General features: G+C 42.5%; 8 protein-coding genes across 8 annotated transcripts; 4 read left to right on the top strand and 4 right to left on the bottom strand.

The window, feature by feature from the left end:
* Nucleotides 1-424: 424 nt before the first annotated feature.
* ATC70_007833 (uncharacterized protein) lies at nucleotides 425-10404 on the bottom strand (the record flags this gene model as incomplete). Its single annotated transcript, XM_064827090.1, has 4 exons — nucleotides 425-780; nucleotides 836-846; nucleotides 920-9759; nucleotides 9823-10404. The coding sequence occupies 4 exons, from the start codon at nucleotides 10402-10404 to the stop codon at nucleotides 425-427; spliced, it is 9789 nt and encodes a 3262-aa protein (XP_064676147.1).
* Nucleotides 10405-10690: 286 nt separating this feature from the next.
* ATC70_007832 (uncharacterized protein) lies at nucleotides 10691-12192 on the bottom strand (the record flags this gene model as incomplete). The annotated part of the gene is made up of 3 exons (XM_064827089.1): nucleotides 10691-11176; nucleotides 11240-11418; nucleotides 11478-12192. 3 exons carry the CDS (start codon nucleotides 12190-12192, stop codon nucleotides 10691-10693), a joined length of 1380 nt encoding a protein of 459 aa, XP_064676146.1.
* Nucleotides 12193-16224: 4032 nt separating this feature from the next.
* Nucleotides 16225-17389, top strand: GUP1_2 (glycerol transporter; the record flags this gene model as incomplete). The annotated part of the gene is made up of 4 exons (XM_064827088.1): nucleotides 16225-16300; nucleotides 16356-16895; nucleotides 16959-17245; nucleotides 17297-17389. The coding sequence occupies 4 exons, from the start codon at nucleotides 16225-16227 to the stop codon at nucleotides 17387-17389; spliced, it is 996 nt and encodes a 331-aa protein (XP_064676145.1).
* A 315-nt stretch (nucleotides 17390-17704) lies between these two features.
* ATC70_007830 (uncharacterized protein) lies at nucleotides 17705-18730 on the top strand (the record flags this gene model as incomplete). The annotated part of the gene is made up of 4 exons (XM_064827087.1): nucleotides 17705-18144; nucleotides 18198-18360; nucleotides 18415-18479; nucleotides 18538-18730. 4 exons carry the CDS (start codon nucleotides 17705-17707, stop codon nucleotides 18728-18730), a joined length of 861 nt encoding a protein of 286 aa, XP_064676144.1.
* Nucleotides 18731-19106: 376 nt separating this feature from the next.
* On the top strand, nucleotides 19107-19760 carry ATC70_007829 (uncharacterized protein; the record flags this gene model as incomplete). Its single annotated transcript, XM_064827086.1, has 3 exons — nucleotides 19107-19478; nucleotides 19538-19582; nucleotides 19638-19760. The coding sequence occupies 3 exons, from the start codon at nucleotides 19107-19109 to the stop codon at nucleotides 19758-19760; spliced, it is 540 nt and encodes a 179-aa protein (XP_064676143.1).
* A 197-nt stretch (nucleotides 19761-19957) lies between these two features.
* ATC70_007828 (uncharacterized protein) lies at nucleotides 19958-22102 on the bottom strand (the record flags this gene model as incomplete). Its single annotated transcript, XM_064827085.1, has 2 exons — nucleotides 19958-21203; nucleotides 21306-22102. The coding sequence occupies 2 exons, from the start codon at nucleotides 22100-22102 to the stop codon at nucleotides 19958-19960; spliced, it is 2043 nt and encodes a 680-aa protein (XP_064676142.1).
* Nucleotides 22103-22397: 295 nt separating this feature from the next.
* ATC70_007827 (uncharacterized protein) lies at nucleotides 22398-23510 on the bottom strand (the record flags this gene model as incomplete). The annotated part of the gene is made up of 1 exon (XM_064827084.1): nucleotides 22398-23510. The coding sequence occupies one exon, from the start codon at nucleotides 23508-23510 to the stop codon at nucleotides 22398-22400; it is 1113 nt and encodes a 370-aa protein (XP_064676141.1).
* A 1245-nt stretch (nucleotides 23511-24755) lies between these two features.
* Nucleotides 24756-26755, top strand: ATC70_007826 (uncharacterized protein; the record flags this gene model as incomplete). Its single annotated transcript, XM_064827083.1, has 6 exons — nucleotides 24756-24834; nucleotides 24887-24969; nucleotides 25031-25223; nucleotides 25275-26444; nucleotides 26503-26687; nucleotides 26741-26755. 6 exons carry the CDS (start codon nucleotides 24756-24758, stop codon nucleotides 26753-26755), a joined length of 1725 nt encoding a protein of 574 aa, XP_064676140.1.
* Between the last annotated feature and the right edge of the window lie 396 nt (nucleotides 26756-27151).

Here is a 27151-nt window from a genome sequence, read left to right as displayed (position 1 = left end):
TTGACAACATGCAATGTGGAAGAGATAATGAAATGATAAAGCGGGAAATTGTGATGGAGGCTTTCTCTGTCTGTTTTCAAGTGTTTGTGTTCAAAACATAGAGGGCAACACATCTAGACGATTTGATGGCTGTGCGACCACATTACGACCACACATGTGTATTTTCACACAATTCAACATTTTGTCTCGGATAAAACGTTGCTTTGTTGAATGATTTTCCATGCAAATAGATGTGTGTATGTGCTTGTAGTTTCATGAAATTAAGATTACACGACATGTTTTGCACATTAACAAAGAAAGCGTATTAGCAAATGCATATTTATGTCATGTACACTGTAAAAAAAAAAAAAAGAAAAAAAAAAAGAAAAAAAGAAAAAAAAAAAAAAAAACCTAGAAATACAAAAAGATATGGGTTTTTTTTTTTTTATCTCTTCAAAGCGGAAGTAGTTGTGGTTGTGCTGCTGGTAGTAGTGGTAGCAGAATGATCTGCTTTGACCATCTTGAGAGCAATTCGATTGCCATCTTGATCCGTCTGAATAAACTTGTCGCCATCCATATAGCCAGCCGCTGAAGAAGAATTGGAAGATCCATTTGTCAGACTACTACTGACACCGCTGCCTCTTCGAATGATCGGTGTACCCACAATAGGGCCCATGGGAGATCCGCTTCGTGTTGTCACAGAGTACGAGGGCATGTCGTCTTCTTGGAATGTGTTGACAGTAACATAATGTGTTTCGCCCGTGTCTGATTTGGTAGCTAAACCATCACTATGACCATGATCTACGTACCGAATGTGAGTATAACAATCTTGTTTGTATGATTACACTATGCTTACCCTTCATAAACCTGAACACAAACACGCAATTAAATGATATCATATTAGTAACGTTATACATACATGCTTTCAAGATACACTTACTTTGATAATTCTTCCCAGCCACCACCTACCCGCACCATGACCATCTTGCTACGCAAAATACGGCAATACACTAACCTAGGATGCTCTTCACCAAACCAGTATTTACCCACTTCACCAGGCACCATCTTGACCTTCATCTTGAATGGACTCTCATTGACAATCAGACCTAATTGGACATCCAATTCATTCTTGGGATCCGACACATAGTTTTTACCGGCTGAAAAGGGCGGTGAAGAAGGCGTCTTTGATTTGCGAGTGGCTGTAGAATTAGGCGAGGTTATTTTCATCTCTGTGGAAAGTGTGGATGATCTGAAACTACCCAAGGGTCGTGGACCTGATGGCGGTAACTGAGCGCCCTTTTTGTCGCTGTTGCTTGCTCTTCGAGATCGTCGTTCCTTGGGTGTTGATTTTGCCATGGCCAATTTGGTAAAGAATTCGTGGTTGAGTTCCTTGATACACGTTTGCAGTTCCTTTTCGCGTGTTGATACCGATGCCTGCATGTTGGACCAGTCTTTCAACGTCTTTTTCAATCGTTTAGCCACTCGTTCATTGTCATCCAAAAACTGCTTTTGAGACTCGGATTTGGCTTTGGACAAGAGATCCGAGACACGTGGTTCGCTCTTCTTGTAAGCGGATACTAAGCGTTTTAGCAAAGACTGTAAATCAGCCTTGTTGAACTTGGAGCCTATCACGCTGGCGTGCTGGGCGGATGTTTCCTCGACTACTTTGGATAAATGAACAATTTCGGCGTCTACTTGATCCGTGATGCCAAAGAATTCAGTGATGCTTCCTTCCGTATGTGCCTGCTTTCGGCGATGCTTGACTAATTGACGCAGGTCCTCTACTGATTTGGACAGCTTATCTCGTTGACTCTGGAGTGACACGGTAGGAGACGACGTGCTGGCCACCAGGAGCTCGCTCGAACTCATGTTTTTCATGATGAGATCAATGTCCATAGAGCTCTTCGTGAGGGTCACATCAATCTCTTCTTGAATCTCATCCAGTTCTTGCTCCTCGACCAACACGTTTTTACCAGACAACTGTAATGCCTCTACTCTCTCTTTGAGATTATCCACGTATTTCAAAGATTCTGCCAGCTTGGATGATACGGTTTGACGTTTGTGCAACATGTCAAGTCTGTCCCGTGTCTCATCTGCGGAAGATTTGATATCGGTCCACTTTCTATTCATGTCATCCCTACGTTTGTCCACCGCTTTGGTAATGGCGCCTGTTCTGGTAGCACTGATGCGCTTATTGAGGTTCTTTTCTAGATCATTGCACTTTTGGTGGAACTCTTGCATTGACGTTTCAATGGATTCGTAGCGTTGCATAAACTCCTTCAACTCGGGCAAGTCTCTGGCTCTGGCAGCGCGTGTGGTGGAAGCGGCGCCTTTGCTGCTACTGCTATTGTAAGAGCGTGATACCGTAGCCTTGAGTTCGGTAACAGATCTGCTGATTTCCTTTTCAAACTTCATCAAACGGCTAAGCAGCTTCAGGGAGGTTACATAGTCATTTTCCGTCTTGAGCGCTCCCTTGAGTTCCTTGAGCGATTTCTCCAAGGCTGATTTGCATTCATTCACCTGAGCGACAGGGTGATCGTAGACCTTGACAAGTTTGGTAGCTTGATCTGATACAATGCCATCGTATTTGATTTTGCATTCGCTGTAGTTATCTTGGATGTGTGTTAAGGCTGCACTATAAGCAGTGATGATGCTATTGATGGCGTCAATCTTTTTAAGATGATGTTCAGGGTTGGTGTTTGCTTGTTGGCGGATATACGAAATTTGGTCCTCGCACATTTTGGCTACCTTGGCTACTTCTGTCTTGAAGACATCAAACAGGATGGTTCTCTCCTTGTCCAATCGTCGCTTGTCCAGCACTTGTTGAATAGTGTTTCTGAGCTCACGAATCTTTTGGCTACGGTTCAGGAACCCCATCTTGTTGGCTTCATCCTCAGACAGATCAGTCGAGTTCTTGACGGTGCTTTCAAGCTCTTCTTGGCTCATGGACAGGGTGTTGAGCTTCTTTTCATATTTCAGTAGTTTGCTCTTGGTCGTCGATGAGGGTTGATGCACCAGCAAAATCTGATCTACGTCCTGTCTCAGCTTCTCCAAGGTAGATTCCATTTTATCCAGTTCGTCACAGCCTTCGATCCACTTGGAGGTTCTTGTGACAAAAGCAGCTAAACCCGAGTTTTTCACCTGCAGTGTTTGCCAAGCGGATTCCACGTTTTGCTGCACTTGTTGTGCTTCAGGGGTAATCACATCCTGCACCCGCATGCCAGTATAATAAGAGCATGAATCGTCGTAAAAGCCTTGACACTCCAGTACAGCCTCCTTGATCTGCTTGTGAGCGGTCTTTAGCTCTCTAAAGTGGTCTAACCGTTCCTCTGCTGTTTGTTTGTCCGTGGTAGTACTAAATTTGCCATACTGTACTTGGGATATTAAAGAGACGACCCTGGCTGCAGCACTGTGGAACAGTTCTGAATTCTCGGCATGCGTGTTCCGAAGACGACTTGCATTGATGATATCGTACAGGCTGGTCAGTGAGGCTCGGATTGTCAATACAGTATCACCCGCAAGATCCAGCTTGGCCATCAGAGACTCAATCATGTCGGCAGTGATTGTGTGCTTGTATTCTGCTATTTCTGAGTGGAGACGGTCGTACTCCTTGGACTCGAGGAAATCAATGCGCTTTTGCCATCCACTGATTTGCTGATCTGTCACATGGGCTTCATCTGTGGAGCGGATATCTGTCTGGAGTGCTTCAAAAGAGGACATCAAATAAGCAATGCGGTTGTTGAGTTCCGCTGGAAGCAGGGCAATAGACAGGGCGTTGGAGACTTCCTTGGTTTCCAGCAGCAGATCATCCCACTGACGGCTAATGACATCGAAATCCTCGCAGACGTGATCGTATTCTTGCAACTTAACTTGCTTTTCTTCTTCGCTGAGCAGCCCCTGCTCGTCAAACAGCTGGATGTACTTTTCTCTGTACTTGCAGAGTAGCGTGAAATTGTTGTCTTGAGCCTTCATGGCAGTCTGGATGCTGTCTGCCTCGCTCACAGCGTCTCTCAGATGGTTGATGTCCATGGATAGGTTCTCATCATCCAAGACGTGCACACTTTTCTCCAAAATATCGCGTCGAGAAGATATCCAAGCATCACACACGTTGATTTGCTTTTTAAAGGTGTCCGCATTGTACTGCAGTCGAGTAAACACTTGTTGCGACTTGAGTAAAGACGACAGGCTCTGTACCAGTTCATCCAGTCGAGCTAGTTTGGTGTCAATCACGTCTTGCACAACAGAATTCATGGTCCTGTCTTTGACTTTGGTAGGCATGGAAATGTCCTCCTCATTGCAGCGTCTGGGCACCAGAATATCATGCTGAGCAAAGGCCTTGATCATGTTGACTTTAGCTGTAAAATCATCTAGCCGTTTGGTCAGCTCGGATGAAGAGGCGCTCATAGCAGGCACAAGCGCATCAGCAGACGATGTCAAGAAGAGCTCTCGAATGGTCTCTGCGTTTTTCTCCAGCTCGGTGGATTGCTCCAAAAAGTGATTGATCTGCTTTTTCTGCGTGATGAGTTCCTGTGCGTAAGAGATGTCTGCCTCCACATAGTCTTCTGCTTGGCTCAAGAGTTCAATACGCTTGGTATGAAGCTCAGACATGAACCCAGGCTTCAAGGCATCCGAAATGCTTTGAAGTGTGTGATAGTGTTGCTTGATACCTGCCAGTACTGAAGTACGATACAGATCAAAGGCTGTCTTCTTCTTTTGCCATTCAGATTCAGTGCTGTCTCCCTTTGCCTCATCTGGGTTCCAACGGCCCTTCTCCTCCACAAAGGCGGCCAAGTCCTTTCTATGCTGATCCAGGTCTGTCATGGCTTGTTTGATGTTGATCTCCAGATCACTTCGTTGCTGAATGTACTCGAGCTCTTTGAATCGCCAATCCAATGCTTCCTGTAGCTTTGTGAATGCCCTGTTCATCATGTCCATCTTTTCTTGAATGTGAACTGGGATGGACTTGGTGAGAGGAAGCTTGACAAACAAAGATGCTACTTGGCGAAACTCTGATTCCAATGCTGCTAATACGTCTTGCTGGAAACAATCTGCTTGTGCACAGATGTCAGAACAATGACCCAGTAGTTCCTGAATTGTCTCCTTGGATAAGGTATCTTGCTGTGCCACACATTTGTTCTTTTTAGAGACATACTCCAAAAGCTGATGGTTCAAGAAATCCAGACGGCATTGACCTTCATCCATGTTGACCTCCCATTGCAATCTCTTTTCACCCGTGTCCAACATGATCCATTGAGTCGCAAAAGACTGGCCGAGCAGGAGCATGCTACGAGACACACATTCACTCAAATGACGACACGTATCTGCTATTCCTTCCACCGCAGAGGAATCGTCGCTTTGCACTTGCTTGATCAGCTCATTCAGACGCGACTGGAATGCAGATACGCTGGCAGTTTCAAACTCTGCCAACTTGGACGCCAAACGTGCATGTTCTGACTTGAAGGTAGTAATCATGTCCATAGACAAGTTGCTGGATACCGTAGTAATGTCGATGTGATTTCTGTTGAGTTGCTTGGTCAATACATCAATGGCCTCTTGGATCTCACTTGCTTCAGCCTGGTACTGTAGCAACTTGGATTTGACAGAATCCGCATACTGATACGAAGTCAGGATGGCGGTTAATGATGTGTTGAGTTTGATCAGTGCCTCAACGTTTTTATCTACGAGCAATTTGATTTGAGCACCGTAGTCGTCAGGAGAGACCAATGTCTGAGGCTGTAATGGCTCGAACCAATTTCCACCTTGCAAAGGCTGGATTCTTTTGCCTTGCTCTATCAATTGGCTAATGTGAGATCGAATGCTGGTAATTTGCTCCAACAGCTGCTTTTGCTCCTCCGCTACTGTATCCGTGGTGGCGGTGGTTGCAATGGCAGTGGAGGTGGATGAAGATACTGTGGCTGTCGCCTTGGAAGCAGACGTTGTCTCTCTTAGCGAGTTTTGAATCGCTTCCTTGGCTGCCTCACCTTGAGATTGCAGTTGACGAGATGCAGAAATGAAATCAGCGAGAGCATCATGCTGTTTCAACACGTCAGACACATAATTAGACAGCAGTTGCAAATGGTGATGATCCGACTTGATGGTGTTCTGCTTGCTAACAATAAAGCCAGGCATAGCGTTTGTCTCGCTGTTCATGTAAGCGCGGTAAGCAGTTTCAAGTTGTTGAAAAGCGTCGTCCGAAGCGATGATTAGCAAGTTGGTATTTGTAGCCTTGACCTGATCCTCCAGGTCAGCATACACGTCTTGCTTATTGACCTCCATCTCCTCTGGCGCGGTTGCCTCCAGATCACTTCTTCTCTTTTTCAGCCCTTCGGCGTCGTATTGAGCAAATCGATTGTTGAAATCCCACAGAGAAAACGCCAATCCATGGATGGTACGATGCGCTGTATCCCACTGAGCTTCCCAAGCAATGCGCTTTCTTATCACGTCCAACTCTTGCTTTCTCAACTGCAATGATTCCTTGAGATCCCCATGACCCTGCTCCAAGTTCTCCACGCCATTCACCAGCGTTTGACGATCAATCGATACTGAATTACTTTGGTCAATTTCCACCTCCAACAATCTCACAGCCTCCAGGACGTGCACCATGTCATGTGTTTGCAAATAAGCCAGCTTGTGGGCAATGCTCTCTTGCTCCTTTTCAAGACGCTCAATGGCTTCTGTCTCTAATGCAATGTTGTCTTCTTCGTCTGGATCCAGAATAGAGGCATCAAACTTTTGCAGCGCGCGTAGTCTGTCTTCTAGCCACGTCGTGATGCGCAACATGTCATCGTAAGCAAGACTAGCACGTTGCTGCAGAGACAGGTTTTCACGATGAGAGGCAAGCAGCTCTTCCAGATCCTCTGTCACTTCAGCAAGGTAGGTAGCGTATTCGTTCATACGATTTCGAATTGCTTCGTTGGCTTCTTCGTTCGATCTACTGGGATCCTCCAACATCTCAGGTACTTCAGGGTAGGGAGCACGCTTCATCAATACAGTGACCCAATGAGATGCATTGTCCTTGAACACCTGCACGCGTTCATGGTAGTTGGTATCCGCTGCTGCTGCTGCTGTTGTAGTTGTGGCGGTGCTTGTGCTGGAGGAGTGCGACATGGACCGTTTCAGCTTCTCTCCCTCTACACGCAACTTTCTGAATTGTGCTGCAATATCACTGACCACCAGATACTGCTCAACAATCTTGCGAGCAAACGAACACTGCTTCATGACCAGTTCAAATTGTCTCTCAAAGGCTTCTTGTCTCTCTTCCAGATGACGCGGCAGGGCACCTTCCAGCTCTTCCATCTCTTGATATGTGTCCAACACGGCAGAAAAGTCGCCTTTATCAAATTCAGCAATACTGTTCTCTAACGACACCAGAATTTGAATCACTTGCTCCGTCAGTTGCTTCAGTTGATGATGAGACATCTCCTCTTCGTCCGCATGGTTGCTGGTCCACCGTGCTTTCCCAAGCATAAACTCTTGTATAGCACTTTCCTTGCGTATACACCATTGCACTGCCTTGTCCATCAGTGTGTCCCATTGAATGCGCACTTTCAATGTATCTACCAGTTTGGAGCGTGTTCGTAACATGTGCATCATGCGATCCAGGATAGTCAAGGTCATCAACGTGATTTCAATGGTGGAGGCATCGGCTGGTGTCAAGTTGCGATCCGTTGTGCCTGTCAGTACGCGTACATGCGATCGCAGTCGAGTCATGTCATCTTGATTAAAGCGCTCAATCTCGCGTCTCAGCTTGTCGTGTTGTTGGTACAGTTGCTCTGTGGTAGCAGCATCCCAATCTTCCACTCTCAAATCCTCGCTCAAAGGATCTACTTGCACGTCTTGATTGCGTTCCTCAATGATGCGTGTACGCTCCTCGATCCAGCCACGAATACGCTCTGCTTCCACAAACCATACACGCACTTGATCTACCCAAGCATTGACCGTTTCGTACTTTTGTTCAATACCAGAGAACAGCTCCGTGAAGCGTGTATCTTGCTGCAGTAGATCGCTGTACTCCTCCTTGGTGTTGAAGATGATGGATCGAACAGCGGATACTTTGGTCTCCAGCAATTGAATAGCATCATGGGTGGTGGCCTTTTCTTGACCATTGTTGTCGCCCATCAGTTGCTGGATGGTCTCTAGCTCCTTTTCAATGGCTTGCACTGTACTGGCAATCACAAGACCGCGTTCAAAGTCCTTGAAGGATCGCTGCTCCTTTTCCATAGCAGCGACCAACGCATCAAACATCTGCATGATTTGACTAGATCGCGCAGACACAGTTTGCATGACAGAACGTGAGAGTTGTCGAGTCGCCTTTTTGAAGTCTTTCCACACGGTGTTTTGGTAGTCTGTGAATTGCTGGCAGAAATCGTTCAAGCGCTCCTTGTAAGCAGCCTGGTTGGCCTGCAATGCCCCTTCATCTGCCTCCAAAGGATGCAACACGGCCGAAGGCGGTACTTGTTCCAGCAACTGCCTGTAGTGCACCAAATCCTTCTCCAATGTGCTCGCACGTGCCTGGTACTCCTCAGCACCCTCCTCCGTATCAATCAGCGCCCTTTCCACTGTCAACAAGTCGTCTTTGGTGGTGTTGAGCAGATCCAAAAACTGATCCCATTCCTTTTGCAAGATGTCGTACAGTTTGGTCACTTGCGTTCGCTGTAAATCCGTCAGTCGGATGATGGTATCGTCTGCAGTCTCTGGTGGTGACGTTAAGATATTTACGGCTTTTTCTGCAGTCTCTAAATGGTCCACTTCGTTGTCAGCCTGCTCCTCAATGATCTCCAATGCATCAATGTACTCAGACACAGATAAGGAGCTCACGAATTCCTCTGGTATTTCGTCAATGGTGCGTGTATTGAGCTTGATAAACGAAAGCACGGTTTCATGGATGGTCAGCAGCTGATCAAGGATGGGGTGAACTCCTCGTGGTAAATGGCCTGTCAGTTGCATCATCAATTTGCTGTTCAAATCTGCCTTGATACGCGCCTTGTCTTCCTTGCCCAAGGTAGATTCTCGTTGCGCCATTTTCTTTTTTCGACGCGCGGATGGCATGGGAATAGGCACAGGTGGCTCTAGGTGCTTTGGTGATGTAGCTGTTTTGCTGGAGGATGGTATAGCGTCTGTGGGTATAGGTGATTCACTTCTAGGTATCGCATCCTGATCGTTGTCATCATCGTCGTCCAGTGATCCACCACACGCCATGACAATAGCCGCCTTACGCTTTACTGCACGTTCTCGCTTTAAATTGGTAGGCTCCTCTTTCTGAAATCTGGACATGATCTTGTAATATTCACTCACATACATCATGACGCTTGGTTCATGAGGATAATCAACATCGACTAAATCTTCAGGCTCCAAATAAGCTTGGATGCCCATTTTATTGGTGCCAAGATCAAATGCTAATCTCAATAACTGATGCCATGTACTCTTTTCTGTGAGGTCCATTGCCAGGTGCGTGTTGAATAAATCGGGTATATGAGCAGGATTATGGCGGTGGATCAGTAAACAAAAGGCGACGCCTGTTCTCCATGATCTGGAGAAGTCTTGTATGGAGGGTATGAGATTGGCGGCAATGTAGTCTTCTAGTTGAATGCGGACCCAGTAGAGGAGGGCTACTTTGGCTTCGGCGGAAGTAGATGTGTGCTTGTCTGCGATAGAATTTTGGCTGTTAAGTTTGCGAGATGATGCTAGTGGAGCAGGTGCATTGTTGGTTGCTGCTGGTTTGTTGTTGTTAAGGTCCATGCTGAATTCTGATTTAGTGCCATTTTCTCTTTCGGAAAGGTCCTATGTTGAGACGCATTAGAAAACAATTGTGCCCCTTCCCTCCCTTTCGATAAGCTTCCTTACACACAACGACTGCATATAGTCATCGCCATGTTCAGTTACAATTAATTGGATTTGGTATTTTAGCATGATGAAAAAAATTAATGCCAACGTCTTTTTTGCATCCCCGTTCACGATAGCCTCATTTCCAATATCAGGCATGGTATCTGATCCAACTTGCTTTTCCAAAAACCCCAGTGCCTGAGCCACATTGGCAAGCTGATGGATACGCATGTTCATGCGTTCTGGTTTGGGTGCTGTTTCGTTGGATATCACAGATAACAGCTTGAGCAACTTTTTGCCGTCCCTGAGATCGGTTTTGATATTGTCAATCGAGTCATTCACCTGCGCAAGTTGCGCATTCACCCATTTTGTCAAGGTACGGATTTGTATATCTTGGTAATCGGATCCAATGTTGCGTACAAGATCTTCGTTAAAGTCAAGTCCGCCCATTGTGTTTTGCCGTGAGCGAGATACTGGTTTCTGATGGTGGAATAGTGAGCGGTTGGACCCTGACTTGACCATGCTAGTGGCAAAGGTTGTATTTGCCGTAGAAGGCCGACTGGATGTCGAGGGCGATGTCGCGTTGGATGAAGAATTGCTCATAATCTAAAACCAACTTGTAAGTGTATAAAAGAAGGAGGGAGATGAAGAAAGAGTATTGAATTTTATTATGTATCCAAAAGTATATATATATATATATAAAAAAGGGGGGGGAAACAAAAGAAGAGCAGCTTGTTGCAGTACTGTGCTAAACCATGAACAGAGTGGGGAGGGGCTGTGCCTATCATTTACCACACTTTAACAAGCTCAATTTAAGCGGACGATATAAAATCAATTTGTGTAATGTTTCTTTTTCAATAGTTCAATTAGATTGTGTATGACATGATTTTTAATGTCCAAGCTTTTCAAGCTTCAACTTGGCTTCTTGATCAGTATTGGGGAGGTAATAGAGTGGAGGAAGTGATTTGGTCTTTCTGAATAAGTCGTCCAAAGAGATTTCTTTGGGTTTTGTGGAGGGTGGAGGCAATGGTATGGATCTGGCGTATTCATTTGTTTGTGAGTGAGATTGAGCCTGAGCTTGCGCCTGAGCGAGTTGCTTTGTGATGATTTGATTGATGCCCACTGTACGCACTCTTCTCTCTTCGGCAGCACTGGCTGATGTGATAGCAGTCGCTTCTCCAGCCATGACTCGAGTCAGCATAGATTCCCAATCGACCTTGATACGTTTCTCTGCTGCATTTTGTTCATAGTCAATCAGTTTATCGGCTTGTTCGGATGTAAGTTCTCCAACGGTAAGCAATCGACCTGTATCTGCAGGGAATTTGATGCCATTGACTTGATGGCAAGCCTCCTTTGCCTGCGGTGCTGTTTCGTACTACGCATTTGTTTTAGTCTGATATATTCTATCCACTCTTTCCACAGCCGCAATAGTACTTACAGTGACATAACAATGTGTCTTTATAGAGTCCATCCAAAATCGCTTTACTGTGCCATATTTCGAAAGGAGTTCTTGGACATGCTTGATAATCAAAGGTCGAACAAACCCCTTGATGTATAAAGAGGCTGTTTCACTTGTTGCGTCGGATGGTGTCTCTTGCTCTGTTTTCAATCGTTTCTCTAGTAAATGTAGATCATCTAAGTACACATGTGTTGCTTGTCCTTTGCTCATTCCTTACCATCTTCGGGTTCATCATTCTCTAATCTCTTTCTCTTGAGCCCTGTATCCAATGATTCATTGGCTTGGCTTTCAATGACCTGTTCCTCAGGCTTTTTGATGAGTTGCTCTTGAGGTCTTTCAATCATTTGCTCGTCAGGCTTCTCAATGAGTTGTTCTTGAGATTTTTCAACAAGCTGCTCGTCAATCTTTTCGATCATTTGCTTATCAGGCTTTTCAATGATCTGCTCTTCAGCTTTCTTTATCACTTGTTCCGTAGTTTGCACCATCACCTCTTCGGTTGGCTTTTCGATCACTTTCTCTGCTGGCTCTTCAATCACTTTCTCTGCTGGCATTTCAACAACTTCTTCAGCGGGTCGTGCAACTACTTCTTCTGCAGGTTTAACAATCAATTGCTCTTCATTACTTTCTTCAATCACAGTTCTTTGAGTAGTATCCTCATTGACAACAGTAGTAACAGTTATCTCTTGGGTTACTTGTTGTTGCTCTTGTTGCTCTACAACAGATGCGGCTTCTTTCTCTTCTACAACTTCCTTGGGCTCCTCCTCGATGACAGGTTCGTTGTTGGTGGTGTTTTCATCCGCTGCTGGTGCTGCGAGTGCCTCGGTTAAACGAGCAACGAGCTCATCTTTCTTACCTTTGGTTGGTAAACCTCGCTTGCTCAATTCAGCGCGAAGGTCAACAACCTTTAAGCTAGATGGTTTTATGTCTGACATTTTACAGGAAATATAAAAGTGTGATGAATAGAAACGCGTCTGAGATCTATGCAAATAATCATGTTCATTCACAATGCCAGTCAGATTTTGGGAGCGTCACGATGGCATCAAATGTTGTATCCTATCAAATGCTAGATTTGAAGTGATCAGTATCAAGAAACTTGCTAAAAGTTGACGCTAAAAATGCAGCTAAATTGTCTCCAAGTCTCATCGAGTATATTGATGATAAAGAACATGCTTTATGAACAGCATAATGCAGATACTTTAACCTATTTGTGTCCACAAATCGACCATGGGATGTTAGCAGCCAAACCTGATTAAAGCTCCGCTTGTCGTCTGTTCTAGATTGGCCAAATTTTGAACAAAATCGACTCAATCAATGTATTTTGTCAAATTCGATAATGGTGATTGTGATAATCATCATATACTTTCTAATAGTTTTTTTGGAGCACTTTTTAAGGCGCTTCTGATGGTGTTAATTGCAATACGCTTTTTGAAATAAATTATCGAGCAATATATTTAAATATGAAATGAGGTTTTTTAGGAAAATATCGAGATTTCTTATAATATAGTTTCACAAAAGTATTTTCAGAGGTTGCGTTGGATCAACAGAAACATTTTGATACAATATATAACATAGTGAAAGTCTTCGTTTTTGCGGTCAAAAGCGCGATCATTTGGTTTATTGATGTTTTCCATGAGGTACCCCTCATGGTTTGGAATCAATTTTTTGGCCATTCTTTTTCGATCTTAAAAAAGTTGAGCAAAGGTGTCAGCAAGTAGCTACTAGATGAGAACAATTGTTTGATGTTATTCTGGAGGTCTAAAACAGTCTCTAACAGGAGAATTTACTGCTCAAAATTATCCCAACTATACAGTGTTTTACACGCTTTCAAGTAGTTGGAGGCGATGCAAGTATGCTGACCGTCCTTCTCTGGATTGTTCCCCTTGATACAGCCGTGGAAGAGCTAGATCCACAGATAGATAAAGGTTTCGCACGATAATGAAGGCTAAAAGGGGTTCTTATTTGGATATTCGCTGCAGCTTACAGCACTTTGAAGAGATGGGCCAGGACGTTCGGCTGGGCGAGCCACCGCCACGTAAATTGGTTTCCACTAAAGTATATAGCTACTGGTGCTCTAATGAATATAGTAATGCAAGTGACATGTCTCAATTTTGGACTAGCAACAAAAGAGGCAAATAATGTGCTCATATAAATGTTGGCATTGGGTGCTTCATTCATCATTCCTTCCGGATTAACAGACCATGTGTGCTTTGGAAACTCTCAGCCAGGCCTTGATACAAAATCTAATGGAAATTTGGGAGCGCAAGATTAGATTGAGGATTTTGACACTCGAGTATAGCCACAGGATGAGATTATTGACATTTAGTATATTTTTTTAAATGCTCTGTTTATATTAAACTGGCTGATCAATCTTGTTACGCTCGATGACGGCGTCGCCATGCGGGCTCTCACCAAAGACATTCCAAATCAGTGATAATAAAAATCTGGCATAAAAGTAGATTTTAAACAGTCAATTAATAGCAAAGAAAAAAGGCTATATCAGAGTCAAGATGCGGAGGTATCCATTCGCTGATGTTGCTCTTGAGATGGCATCATAAAGCTGGTCATACGTAAATCCAGGACTTGTATAAAATCTATTGCAACTTTTTTAAGATATTGTCATTGCAAAAGATACCTTCATCAGGCAAATCTCCTAAAAAAAATACTTAATCTAAACGGTTGTCCTTTAAAATCCATAATCCCCAGTTAATCAACATGGCAATCCTTATTGGCATCATCAGAAAGGCATTTGGGCCAGCCAGCAGCAATGCTGCCGCCGCCAAAATTGATTCAAACTCATTTTATTTTTTCGGCCCAAGATTGGACAGATCTTGTCTTTTTTCGACTTTTTTTAATCTATTTTGTAATATTCGACTATATAAACTGTGATGATCACCCTACGCTTCTTAATATATTCTTAAAGTACTTTTCAAGGCGCTTCCAATGGTGCCAACTAAAATAGATATTCTGAATAAACTTATTGAGCAATTTGGTAAAATATGAAATAAGGTTTCTGGCCAAAATGTCGAAATTTTGTATAAGACCTCATAAAAGTGGATTTAGAAGTTGCTTTGGGTCGAGAGAAACATTTCGATTTGATATATACCATAGTAAAAGTCTTCATTTTCAAGGTAAAAAACGCGGTCGTTTGATTTCCGATGAAAACCATGAGGGATACCTCATGCTTTTTGGTCGAGTTTTGGCCATATTTTTTTTGACCCAAAAAGTTAAACGAAGGTGTCAGGAAGTTATCACTACTCGAGTACAATTGTTTGGCGTCATTCCTGTGGCTCAGAAAGGTCTACATGTCAAGATATGAAGGCTTGAAAGCTGTCAAATTTGGTTATGTATTGCTTTATGGCTTTTATTTACACGGCATGAATCATATCTTTAGTAGCTGAAGCCTTCTGGTATGAGCTAAATTAGCTGTGATTCTGTAGCCTAAATTGGTGCAACAATTAGCGGGTTCATCGTTGAAGCACCGTCCTAAAATTAAATGCTGTGTATCCTGTGGGTAAAGATGTAGATCAGAGCAAGGATGACGACTTGTTTAAAAATACAGACTATAATTACGATTGTAGGCTACCTTGCTTGTGCAGTAACTGTGCTTTTAACGAGAAAAAGCCTTTCAATACGCTTTTCAATTTGTTTGAAAAATCAAAGATGTGGCCCTGCCCACTGCAACACATCTAAGCAATGGTTTGATATTCTACTGCTTATATACTGCAGCGATATTCGAGTAAATTTCTAATACTTACATAAAGGAGAGACTGAAAAAAGGAGAACAAGCTCAAGCATTCAACGTTTTATTGATCTTGGGCAAAAGCGGCAGCAACAGCATTGCTATCACCAGGAAGCTGCTGAGATATACTCCAAAAACATGTGGTTGCCTGACGATTTGAAAGTCGCTTTGTTATACCATTTTGCTGTGTTTGGATGCTATATTTGGGTTCTCTCGGCATGGGTTGGGTAAAAAGAGGAGGGAAGTGGAGGAGGAGCTGAATATATATAAAATAGCCATGATGATGAGTGTCATTTAGTGATGATATAACATTAAGAACGAAATCTCGTTGTTAAAATCTTGATTATATTTAATTCATTGGTGCAATTCGCAATCTTGCACCAAGGCGATACATTCACCAAATGTCTCCAATGCAGACATGGCCTCTTGCTGGACAAGATTGATCTGCTCTGCCTGATGGATTTGCTCTTGGATTGACAGAAGCAATAGCTTACCGGTGACTGGTTTGATGACAAGTTTTTCTAAATGAACCATTTGTGTGGTTGGGAGTACCAAATAGAAAAAAAAAAGGAAAGGGATATCGCCCAGTGAATGATGTATTACCTTTTCCTCTTTTTTTCCTCTTTTACTCTTTTTCTTTTCTTTTTCCCAAATTTCAACTAATCTCTTTTTACATTCTTGTTTTTGATTCCATTCAATTGAACATCCCCAAGAGTCGAGAAAAAAAAAAGAAACGTTTAGACATACATTTAAAGAGAAAAGCGAAACATTTCATACTCGATATCACACAGCAATCAGCCTGAAATACAGCAAAAAAGACGACTATCAACTAGTAAGTGATTTTATTATACATGTCATTATACTCTTGTGTATGGCAAATTGGAGAAGCTGCAAGTGAAGTATGGCTAGAGAGACTGTGGTAAAAGTTGCGGACAAGAAGGGGCATCATGTTCATTATGATGTTAGTCTACTATTATTATCAGCGGCGGTGGCAGCGGCGGCGGCCAAGGACAACATTTCCCGAGAAAGAAAATAGTTCCCATCGCCTTGTATCATTGCAAACAAGTTGCATGTTGTGCCCTTCTTCCTCGAGAAAAGTTGGATAGCTGGACATTGACCCGACTTTTACCACTGAATTACGCGTACTTTTTTGTTTTTTGTTTTTATTTTCTTCAACATGCACAAGGGGGAGGGGTCGCTTTAGAAGGAAGACAAAGATTCTAACATGGCCATAGTAAACAGCAAGATGTCTGAAATAACCGATGTTAATGTGGATTCTATTATCGATAGATTATTAGAAGGTAAGTTGGCAGAGTGCATCAAGGAACAGGTTATTTATTCGAGACATGTATACAGTCAGAGGCAATAGACCCGGCAAACAAGTGCAATTGAATGAACATGAGATTAGATACCTTTGTTTGACTGCTCGCGATATCTTCATGAGTCAGCCTATTCTCTTGGATTTAGAGGCACCTATCAAGATTTGTGGTGATATTCATGGCCAATACTATGATCTGTTGAGATTGTTTGAATACGGTGGATTTCCTCCAGAGTCAAACTATCTCTTCATGGGTGATTATGTCGACAGAGGAAAGCAATCACTGGAGACCATCTGTTTACTATTAGCTTACAAGATCAAATATCCTGAAAACTTCTTCATCCTTCGTGGTAACCATGAATGTGCTAGTATCAATCGTATTTACGGTTTTTATGATGAATGTAAAAGAAGATACAACATCAAATTATGGAAGACGTTCACAGACTGCTTCAACTGTTTACCTATTGCTGCCCTCGTCGACGAAAAGATCTTTTGTATGCATGGTGGTCTCTCTCCCGATCTTCAAAGCTTTGAACAAATCCGCAGAGTCATGAGGCCTACTGATGTACCTGATACTGGTAAGTTGTCTTAGATGTATTTGTGTGTGCGTGAGTGTCCATCATATTCATTGTGATATGCAGGTCTTCTTTGCGATCTTTTATGGTCTGATCCTGACAAAGATATCTCTGGCTGGAGTGAAAACGACCGTGGTGTTTCCTTTACATTTGGCCCTGACATCGTTTCAAGATTCTTACAAAAACACGACATTGATCTGATCTGTAGAGCACATCAAGTTGTCGAGGACGGCTACGAATTCTTCTCAAAGCGTCAACTAGTAACTATCTTCTCAGCACCTAATTACTGTGGTGAATTTGATAATGCTGGTGCCATGATGAGTGTAGATGATTCTTTAATGTGTTCATTCCAGGTAAGTTTGGAGCTGTGGTTGATTTAGAGTAGACACTCATCTCTGTCATAGATCCTCAAACCTGCAGAAAAGAGAGCCAAATACGGTGGATATGCTGGAAACAAGAATGCACAAAGAGGCAAGAAGAAGAACGGTTCTTCATAAATCAAAATATCATTTACACATATTCTATACTTTATCCCTTTCTCTTTTTTCTTATATACTTGAACTCTTATCCTCTCAAATCCAATCTACTTTTGACCCACTCACTCACTCACAAAAGAGACTAAAAAAAAAACCAAAAAATCACTTTGTATAAAGATGCGTTTACTTGTTAATTAATATGACATGCCGAACCTGTACAAAATCTTAATTTCGAGTATGAGAGAATAGTGTGCATAGTACGTCTTCCTACCCGGGACTTAAAGCATGAATGACAGACATTTCTTTGTTCAGATACTTTTTTCTTTTCTCCCAGCTATGAGCGACAACCTCCAGGACCAATTCTCGTTGTCAGTGAGTCCTACTCAATCACCAAACCACGATATAGTGGCTGCACAAGATGAAGCTTTACGGACACTTGATTTCGAGCATGAACATGAGGAGGATGAAGATGAATATTTGGGACGAGTGTCCGGTATTGGAGAGGGCGAAGCTGAAGGTCAGGACGATCTAGACATGATTGAGCAAGAGCAAAACGAACGAGAAGATGGAAGCGAAGCAGAAGACCCAAAACTCGACGATGCAGAAAGAGAAAGTACAGCTATCCACGTATACCAAGAAACACATCCAGATCGTGAACAACGACACGTTGGGGGCAGAGAGATCGGCGAGCATGAAGCTATCTGGAGTGTATCTTCATTTCGACCACATTGGGGACCTGATAAATTACGAGACAATAACGCACTTACCTATTGGCAGTAAGTATACACTTGACTTGATTTACAATAGACGCGACCTCAACATTTGGCAGATCTGATTGTCCAAATCCGCAATTGAACCATACCATTGACCTGGCATTCCACCAAGCAACACTTATAAAACAAGTTTCTATTTTCATTGATTACTTTCAGGATGAAAGCTATACCCCAAAGACAATTATGGTTCGAGGAGGCACAACCTACAGAGACCTTCAGGTGAGAGTAAACTGAATAAGGCACCTGTAGTTTAGATATTGATGTACTACAAAGGAACTGGATAGAGTGGAATGCGAAGAGTTTGTTGGTTGGGTGAATATAGATATTGCATCAAAAAAGTGAGTAATCCCTGTTGATTGCTATGCTGTAGATCCAAGTTTCTGATGGTTATCGTAGTGATGGAAACCCTTTTCGTGTATTTAGGCTACAGATCGCAATCTTGAACACACATTTGAATGGTAGAGATACTCATATTCGCCAGGTGAAGGTCTACTCTGTTATTCCATCTCATTTTGGTGGAGAACCCAAGCAAATAGAGCAAGAGCAGATTACGTCCAAGAAGCTAACGCTTAATAGAGGTTTGCGATGAGACTGATTCATCATACATGCTGTAAATTACTGTAACATCTACTAAATGACTGGATTGAGGGTCAATTCAACCCTGAGCATCTTTATGCTACCTCAGGAAACAATGCGTAGCACTGCAGCCTTCTTATCAATCCACTGATGAAGAGTACATTATTATATTTGATTCTTGAATAAATACATATCCATGATCCAGTACACTGACCCTAGACTTGCGACAAAAGTTCCTCAAAAAGCTGATAGCATGAATTGTGATGTCCAATAGGATTCTGCCCATTGCCGTGATAGAATCGCTTAAACTAATTTGGCTATTGCACAACACCATAAAAAAGCTACTACGCACACTGAGAGGCAAGCACTTTCTTTTCTTCTCTTCTTCAATGATATCCGTCATCAAATCGCCAAACACAAATCAAAAGTTTTTACTATTAGACGCACCTACTAAAAGAACCCTTCCAAAATATATTGACGCTTTCAAGCAAGAAAATGTATCCGACTTGATACGAATATGCCATCGACCCGTAGTGGATTTATCTGATAACAATGGCAAAAACTCAATAGGAGAAAACGAATACGATGCAGAAGAATTAGAAAAGACTACCGGTATCAAGGTCAATGATGATATTAAATTTGAAGACGGTGGAGTACCAAGCCCTGAAGCCATCAGCCGTTGGTTAGAGATCGTAGCGAAAGCCAAAGAGAAGGATACAACTGTTGGTGTTCATTGTATAGCTGGTATTGGAAGAGCACCAGTAAGAACATATGCTAGAAGAAAGCTGAGCAGCATGAGATATTTACGTATTTTTTACAGGTGCTAGTTGCTATTTCGCTTGTGGAAGGTGGCATGGATCCATTGGTAGGAACAATATATCATTTACTTTGAAATGGTTTGATTGATACGCTTTGTTTAGGACGCAATTGCTTACATACGAAAATATCGGAGAGGTGCATTGAATAAGAATCAAGTTCGATTTATAGACAAATACCAAAAGTCGTCGAGCAAATCGAAAAAGAAGCTGTTTGGATGGTGGTAGCACTAGCACATTAGGGAAACACATACTATCTTAAACAATAACTAGTTGCACAACACTGCTTCGCGGTGTATATAACGTCGTGCTGCCGCAGGCTTACTCCACCATTAAACAAAGCTTTATATCTGTTGAGAAATGATGAGACTAACGGCCTGACAATAAAAAATGGATGTAATTTGAGATATAAATATATAAAAACTTTATTGAAAGACCTCAGAGTTTACTATATTGTGTGTAAAATGGCCAGGTAGGTTTTCCAGTACAGAAATATCAGGATCAACCATGATTCTTATCGATGATGGCTTACTGACCCTTGACATTGCGACGTACAACTGACCATGCGAGAAGACGTGAAAGAAAAGATATAGTCCAACGTTAGATAATGTTTGGCTCTGCGATTTGTTTATAGTCATGGCAAAGGCCAATCTCACAGGAAACTGGGTGCGACTGAAGTCGAAGGGAATTCTACCGTTGGCTTCTGTAATAAACTTGGTCCTTGGGGTATACACAACGTCACCTGCTTTTGGCCCTGTGGCAATGGTGGCTTCAATTATTCTAACACCCAAAGATTTCACGATTAGCCTGGTTCCATTGCATAATCCAGCTGAAGGATCTAAGTTTCTCAAGATCATTATTGGAGACCCAACTCTCAAAACCAATTCATGTGGAGGCAGAGAGCCAGATTCTATGGAGTTGAGAAGCTCGAGAGGCACCTGCATTCGAAATTGAGGATCACAGACTTGATCATAGCTGTAATAAGTGAACTTTCTTCCCGGCAAGTTGTCAAGTAGCAGATTGTTTATGACTGAGACATCTTGGTTCTTCGGGGTCAATATAACACGTTTCGCAAAATATTGGTCAATCGTTGAGCTATTGCTGATGTTTGGAAACACAGCAGCTAGCAAATCCAGCAAGTTGGTAGAATTGAAATACATTTCATCTGGGATACGCACAAAATCCGAAGGAATGTCCCCAGGTAATGTCACCGTTCCTGTTGAAGCAACTGCAATTGCAATATGATTTTGTTTGCGAACGACATCTAACAAAGCATTGATGATGAAAGTTTTCCCAGTACCGCCAGGCCCGTCAATAAAAAACAGTTTGGACTGTGCAGCATCATAGTTTTCGTCAGCTAACGCGCAACGTTGAATGGCATTGTAAGCTACCAATTGGCTTGGATTGAATGGCAATGAGTTTGGGTCAGGAGCTTCCAAGGCTTCAATTAGCAGAGTGGCATGCATCCTTTCCAGCGGGGTAGAGACTTCAGGGTAAGCATGAGAATCCCTGGTATCAACAGTAGGGAAAACGTCCTTGAAACCATCCATAGTTTTCAAATCAAATTGGTTGGCAACCAAAATTTGATTCAAATCAAGAAGGCAGTGGCCATACATCTCATCTGTTATTTCAGTGGGAACAGGTTGATTCAGAGCTCTTGCCTTTTGTTGCCTACGATACAGATAGTCCTCGGCTAGATGCAGTCAGTGATTCAACCATAGCTGAAAAGGATCAGAGACATCGCAGAAGGAGAGCAGAATACAGAAGAGTTACTGTATTTTTTGAGGTGACATAGTGGTGCTTGCTTCTGACATGGTATCATTCCATTCATTGTCATCTTGAAGAAGACCCATTGCTCTGGCAGTAGCCTGATAAGACGGATAGACGCGGCCATTGTACGTTCGCATGTAGGTAAAGGATGTTGCTCCTGGAATTCGATACAATAGGATTCTTAAATGATACTTTTCAATATCTTTTGGAGATACTGCGTAGACTCTGCCAATGGCTCCACCAAAACCTGAACGTCTAGGTCTCCAAACTCTTGGGTTCTGTTGTTTATGAAAAACGTACTTTTCACAAAAGTCCGGATACAAAGTTTGCTTAGCTTCGTTGTCTTCAGGATTTTCGAGATTGTACTTGAACCAAGCTGTCAGGGTTGTTTCTGGAAGTGTACGGTTCAAGACCTGGTCAGAACTTTCGTTCTCGTTAAAGTACACCCTTCTATCGTTCTCCAAATGGATATCCAGGCGCTGTGTAGAGGGGTATTCCTTATGCATAGGGAAAGACATGATTCCCCAACAGGCTTCAGATGCCGAGACATATCTTGCATCAAGAAACTTTTTGATCTCATCCTGATGATCATCTTGAGCAGATGAACCCATGTATACCTGTGCTCTGTCATGGCCCTTGTATACATATTTGTATATGTATTTGACCGAGTTGACCTGGCTGCAAATCTCCACGTTGATGTGTGCGTTGTATTTAGCGACCAAATAAAGATTATGAGGCACGACCCAACGATTATCAATAGTGATTCTTCCACTATGTCTGGAAATTGTACGATCAGTCATCAATCAAAACGTATTGAAGAGGATCAAAGAATCGATTGGTTTCATTAATCCTTGTTAGGTTATCGCCAGAGCCTTTCAATCTTAAAACGATATCACGATTTTTTGGCTGTTCGTTGCTGCTTTCATCGTCGCCATCAAACAATAGTACACCAATTTCTGGAACTCTTGGTCTATTGTACCTTCTTGGATTAGGAGAATCTTCTGAACGAAATATCATTCGTATATTCTGAATTCCTCCAGGTTGCTCAACTGATAGCTCCTCCATGGTTTTAAATAAGTCAACAAAAGGATTGACTTAGTGCATCATATTTTGGAGGAGACGCATAGTGGTTCTCTCCATGTTGGGGTTTCCAGCAACATTCAGTCGGTTTTGAAGCTCATTTTCCCCATCGAATATATACATTTGAGCAAATTTTGGACGTGTATCATTTGCTGGCATAAGTGTAGAGCTCATGAGATGATAGACGCTACCGTGAATACGGAATGCGTAGGCACCATTTTGATTATTCGCAACTGATTGATCTAAAGTTGCATTCATGGAGGTAAAGCTGAGAGCAGAATTGTACGCTCTAATGTTCGATTTGAACTCTTTGCTAACATCGTCATTGCTACTCAAAAGATTGACAATAAGCTCTGGAAAATGGTGTACTGGCTTCAAGATTGCCTGGCCATCTTGACAGCAGATTTGAAACGTTGGAGAAGCTCTTGTTGTTCTTTGCTTTCTTTCATCAATCCACATGTAGGCTCCACATTTTGAGCACAAGGCATCCATGCCTCCCAAATCATTTCGGTTAGCTTCAGGTGCTTCAGAATTTCGCGCCATCAAAAAAGGAACTATTGCACCTGTACGTAGAGGATTTTCGGCACAATTATAATGAGATCGGCGTTGGTGTCCTTCTATTCCACAAAAGGGACATACAACTGCTGCTACGATGACATTTGAGTCCAGAGTTTCGGCTGTGGCCTCAGATTGAGAGGCATTTGGAAAGTCTTGTACAATTGGTGTTGGAGACGGTTGCTCAGATGGCTGATTGATTGGATTTAGCGCACAGTCAAGATGATTTCTGCGTGTATGTCCTTCTCTATGGCACCATGGGCAAGTTGCTCTCCTGTCAGAAGTATTTCGAAGTATCCTCATTCCACAATCCTTATGCGAACGCCTTTGGTGTTCAGCGCGGCCACACCACTTACACCTTTCTATATTCTCGTTGACGGTAGCTCCTAATTCCAAAAGTGGGCTCATGTACGTTGGGGAAGTTGTTACTGGAATCTTACCTTCAATAGGTTCAGGAACAACAGGATTTGCAGTTTCAGGAAAGTTGTGAAAGGCAAAATTTACAGTATATGGCTCAACTGGAGTATTCAAAGAATCAGAGCGGTTTAAACGACTTCTCAAGCTTCGAGGCATTTGGATTGTTAGGTAAAGCTTGGGAATATGAAGAGAAAAGGATTATGTAAATGCTTTATTTTCCAAGAATTTTGTTAGCCAAGCTGACAGTAATGGCTGCTTTCCCTACGGGCACTCTTGTAATTAACTTTTTACTATGTGACGGCAGAATAAAATGTGATAAACTATATCCTCCATCTATCCTGAGCCTCGGTCAGTACCTAAATGCAATCTTTTGTGCCTATGAGATGATTAGTGTCGAACACCCCATCATTTGAATAGAGTGTCTAAAGCTGAAGGGTATTTGAACTTCTAAGCACATTTTCAAGCACTAAAACGATCTTCTTGTGTTACATTCAAGTTTAATCAACTTGTGATTCAGGCTATCGTTTAACAGGATCAAAGTGACGATGATAATGAACTGGCATGACGCAAGGATGCATCTTTTGATATAAGAACAACTCTTTATGGAGATCAATGTAGCGCGTTTTTAGTGCTGTAAGCCAAGATTATAAATGATTGCTTCGTCTTTAATGGGCAATGTTGGCTGATTTCAATGGTTTTTTGTGAAAGGCATTTGCAGAGTGGCGCGATCAAGAAATAGATAACATTTTCAGTGAATGTCAATAATACATGTCCTGGTAAATGCAGATCCTTCAGATGCCTGCATGGTTGTACTAAATGTCTGTGTCGAGCGGAAAATAGGATGCACTGCCAATTTGTACATAGATCTAAATCGTATCTTCACGTGCAATGCCCTTTCGCAATTGTGAATGCAGGTAACGAACCATCCCAACATTGTTATTCTGTCCCATCATTGAAAGGCATTGGTATTTCGATTTCGATGGTTGCTATGGCAACATACCTCTATATGTGCAAAATATTTTGTTTCAAAGGGGCACAGGCACCATACTTACCGAGGACTTGAGAAATCGAGCGCAGTAGTGATATCATGTAGTGTTCGCGTTCTGATGTGCATGCTTTTCATAGTATGATTGGCTCTCATTCAGCTTCTTCCAAATGCAAATGGGGCGGCTTGACAATTTTTTTTGTATAAAGCCAGGTAAACAAACGTTCTGTGATTTACAACAATCTTCTTTTTTCCTTTTCCCCTCGAATTGCAAAAAAAAAGAACAGAGTGGGAGACCCGGAAAGCGCTCACACACTCACACAAACACGCTATACACTCACGCTTACGCTCACTTTTCTCACCTATACAACATCCTCCTTTCTTTGTTGTTTTCTCTTGCATTTTCCCACTAAAAGATGCTTCCTAACGAATACAAACCTCGGCAGGTGAGGCCCATGTCTGAGATAATCAACCCAGCTCGTTTTGTAAACGAAGGTAAGAGATAAAATGCAATCGAAAATCATCACATTAACTAGATATCGTACAGCTGACGTTGCTGGTAACTGGTACGAAGATTTGCAAAACTACGAGAGAAATCTAGACGAGATGGCATCGGCTACGCTGGACCAAGTAGGATATGAAATGTTGCAAAGAACGCGTTTTTAACAGATGACTGATATCATGATGATAGAATTTCAAGGAAGAAATGCAACATGTAGACCAGTGGTATCGCTATTTAACAGAGGCAGAAAAGACAGCTACCATGTATACTTTGCTCCAACACTCGAGCCAAGTACAGGCGAGATTCTTCATCAACTTGTTGCAGCAAATGGTAAAGCGGGATCCTCTGTATTCATTATTAACACCAAGCAATCCTGATCAAGGTAAAGCAAGTTGAGAATCGAGTGATTTGCAGGTACTCATCTTCATGATAGACATGCAAAACCATTTTGCTGGTGCCATGGCGAAAGCAGAGCTCGAAGCCAGCCAGAGACTGATGTCAGTTTTGCCATACAAAACAGGCCAGGTCATGAGTCGACCTCAAAGCAACACGAATCGCCGAACTGTCGATCGTCACTCGTTTGCATTAGGTGATACGGAAGAGTATAGTCGATTATTTGGAACTGGCCGTAGTAGTGATTTGCTGAATCACGGCAGCAATAGATCATCTTACATCAGCTTATTAGACGAATCAGCAGCTGCAGTGCAAGCACAAGCACAGGCAGCTGCAACAAATGCTAGACGTTTAAATAACGCATCTAATGGTAGAACGTCAGGACGTACTATGTTTAACAACGGTAGACCTCATTCTGTGATTGAAGGTGATACCAACTCGCTGTTCCCTCCCGCCACATGGATGAATAGCAGTACTATATCGAATAGCAGCAATCCTATGCGTCGTCAACCTACTGGTGTAGGTCATATTGGTGATAGAGGCAGTAAATTGGAAAGACCCAAATCCGCTGACATTAGTAATTGGTCCTTGCCCACAGCCACTACGTCCACTGATTCGCTTGTCGATCGTCGTTCCAGTAGCCATGGTTACCCATCTGTATGGGGAACTCAAGCGCAACAACAACAACAACAACAACAACAACAATCTCAACAACAATCACCCTCTCAACAACACCAGAATTCACCCTCCCAGCAACAAGCGGATAATGATCTATTGGATTTTACAAGTTCAATGCAGCAACAACAACCTTTCCGTAGACGTGCTGCAGTCAATCGTATTCCCGTTGTACCGGAAAATGATGAGTTGCTTAGAAACCACTTTCTGCCAAGCGATATTGATTCTCGCTCAAGTTCACCTTTTCGTAAGCCTACTTCCAGCACGGGTTTGGAACATTACAGTAGCTATTTAATGCAAACGCCTACTCTCACGTCATCGCAACAACAACAACAACAACAGCAGCAGCAAACACTGCAAGGTATTGTTGACAATACTGCCAGTTTGGTTTTAGATGACCATGAATATGCAAGCGATCATAGTGATGGTTCGTACATGTCTCGTCGCAGATCATCTATGGCTGCTGTTGGTGCTGCTACTAGAGCATCCAAAGATAAAAAGGCTGTTGAAGTAGTTGATATGGAACTTTTGAAAGGTATATTGTGATTGCCGAGATGCTCTTGATTTAAGCTGACTGTGTCATATTTGCTTAGACATACCTGCATGGCTCAGGAGTCTTCGTTTACACAAGTATACTGCCATCTTCAGTGATTGCACGTGGCAGGAAATTGTCAAAATGTCAGACGATGATTTATTAAAGAAGGGCGTCGCTGCCTTGGGTGCCAGACGCAAGATGCTGAAAGTGTTTGAGAATATCAGAGCACACTGCGATGCAAATGTAAGTTGAAGCTCTATTGGCAAAAGTGTCGTTGATCTAACCGTGCATTATAGAATATTGAATATTAGATCATCACTCACGTATTGATTCAAGCAAGCAAGGGGGTCTCATACATTTACTAAAACACATGTATATTCACTGTAATTCCACATCTTCCAATATGCTTCTCCTTTCCTCTTGCTGGACAAGTTTTATCACAACCCAATAAGAATAAAAAAAAAATTGCAATATACATACACACACATGTTGAATATGGCTTTGATTGTAGAAATGAACAAGGGAAATTTGATTTATTTTTTAGATATAAAAAGAAAGGTTTCCCTCAGAAATTTCCAGTTAAACAGCTTGTCAGACAAAACTGTTTAGGCCTTGCCAGCGGCAGCGAGAGCCTTTTGGGTACCCTTCTTGGCGAAACGTTGGTTACGGAGGAACTTGGCATCCAACTATATCGTAAAATGTGTCTA

This window comes from Mucor velutinosus (assembly GCF_035048745.1).
Source record: "Mucor velutinosus strain NIH1002 chromosome Unknown tig00001553, whole genome shotgun sequence".
NCBI lineage: Eukaryota > Fungi > Mucoromycota > Mucoromycetes > Mucorales > Mucoraceae > Mucor > Mucor velutinosus.
This window is presented reverse-complemented; position numbering and strand designations above follow the sequence as displayed.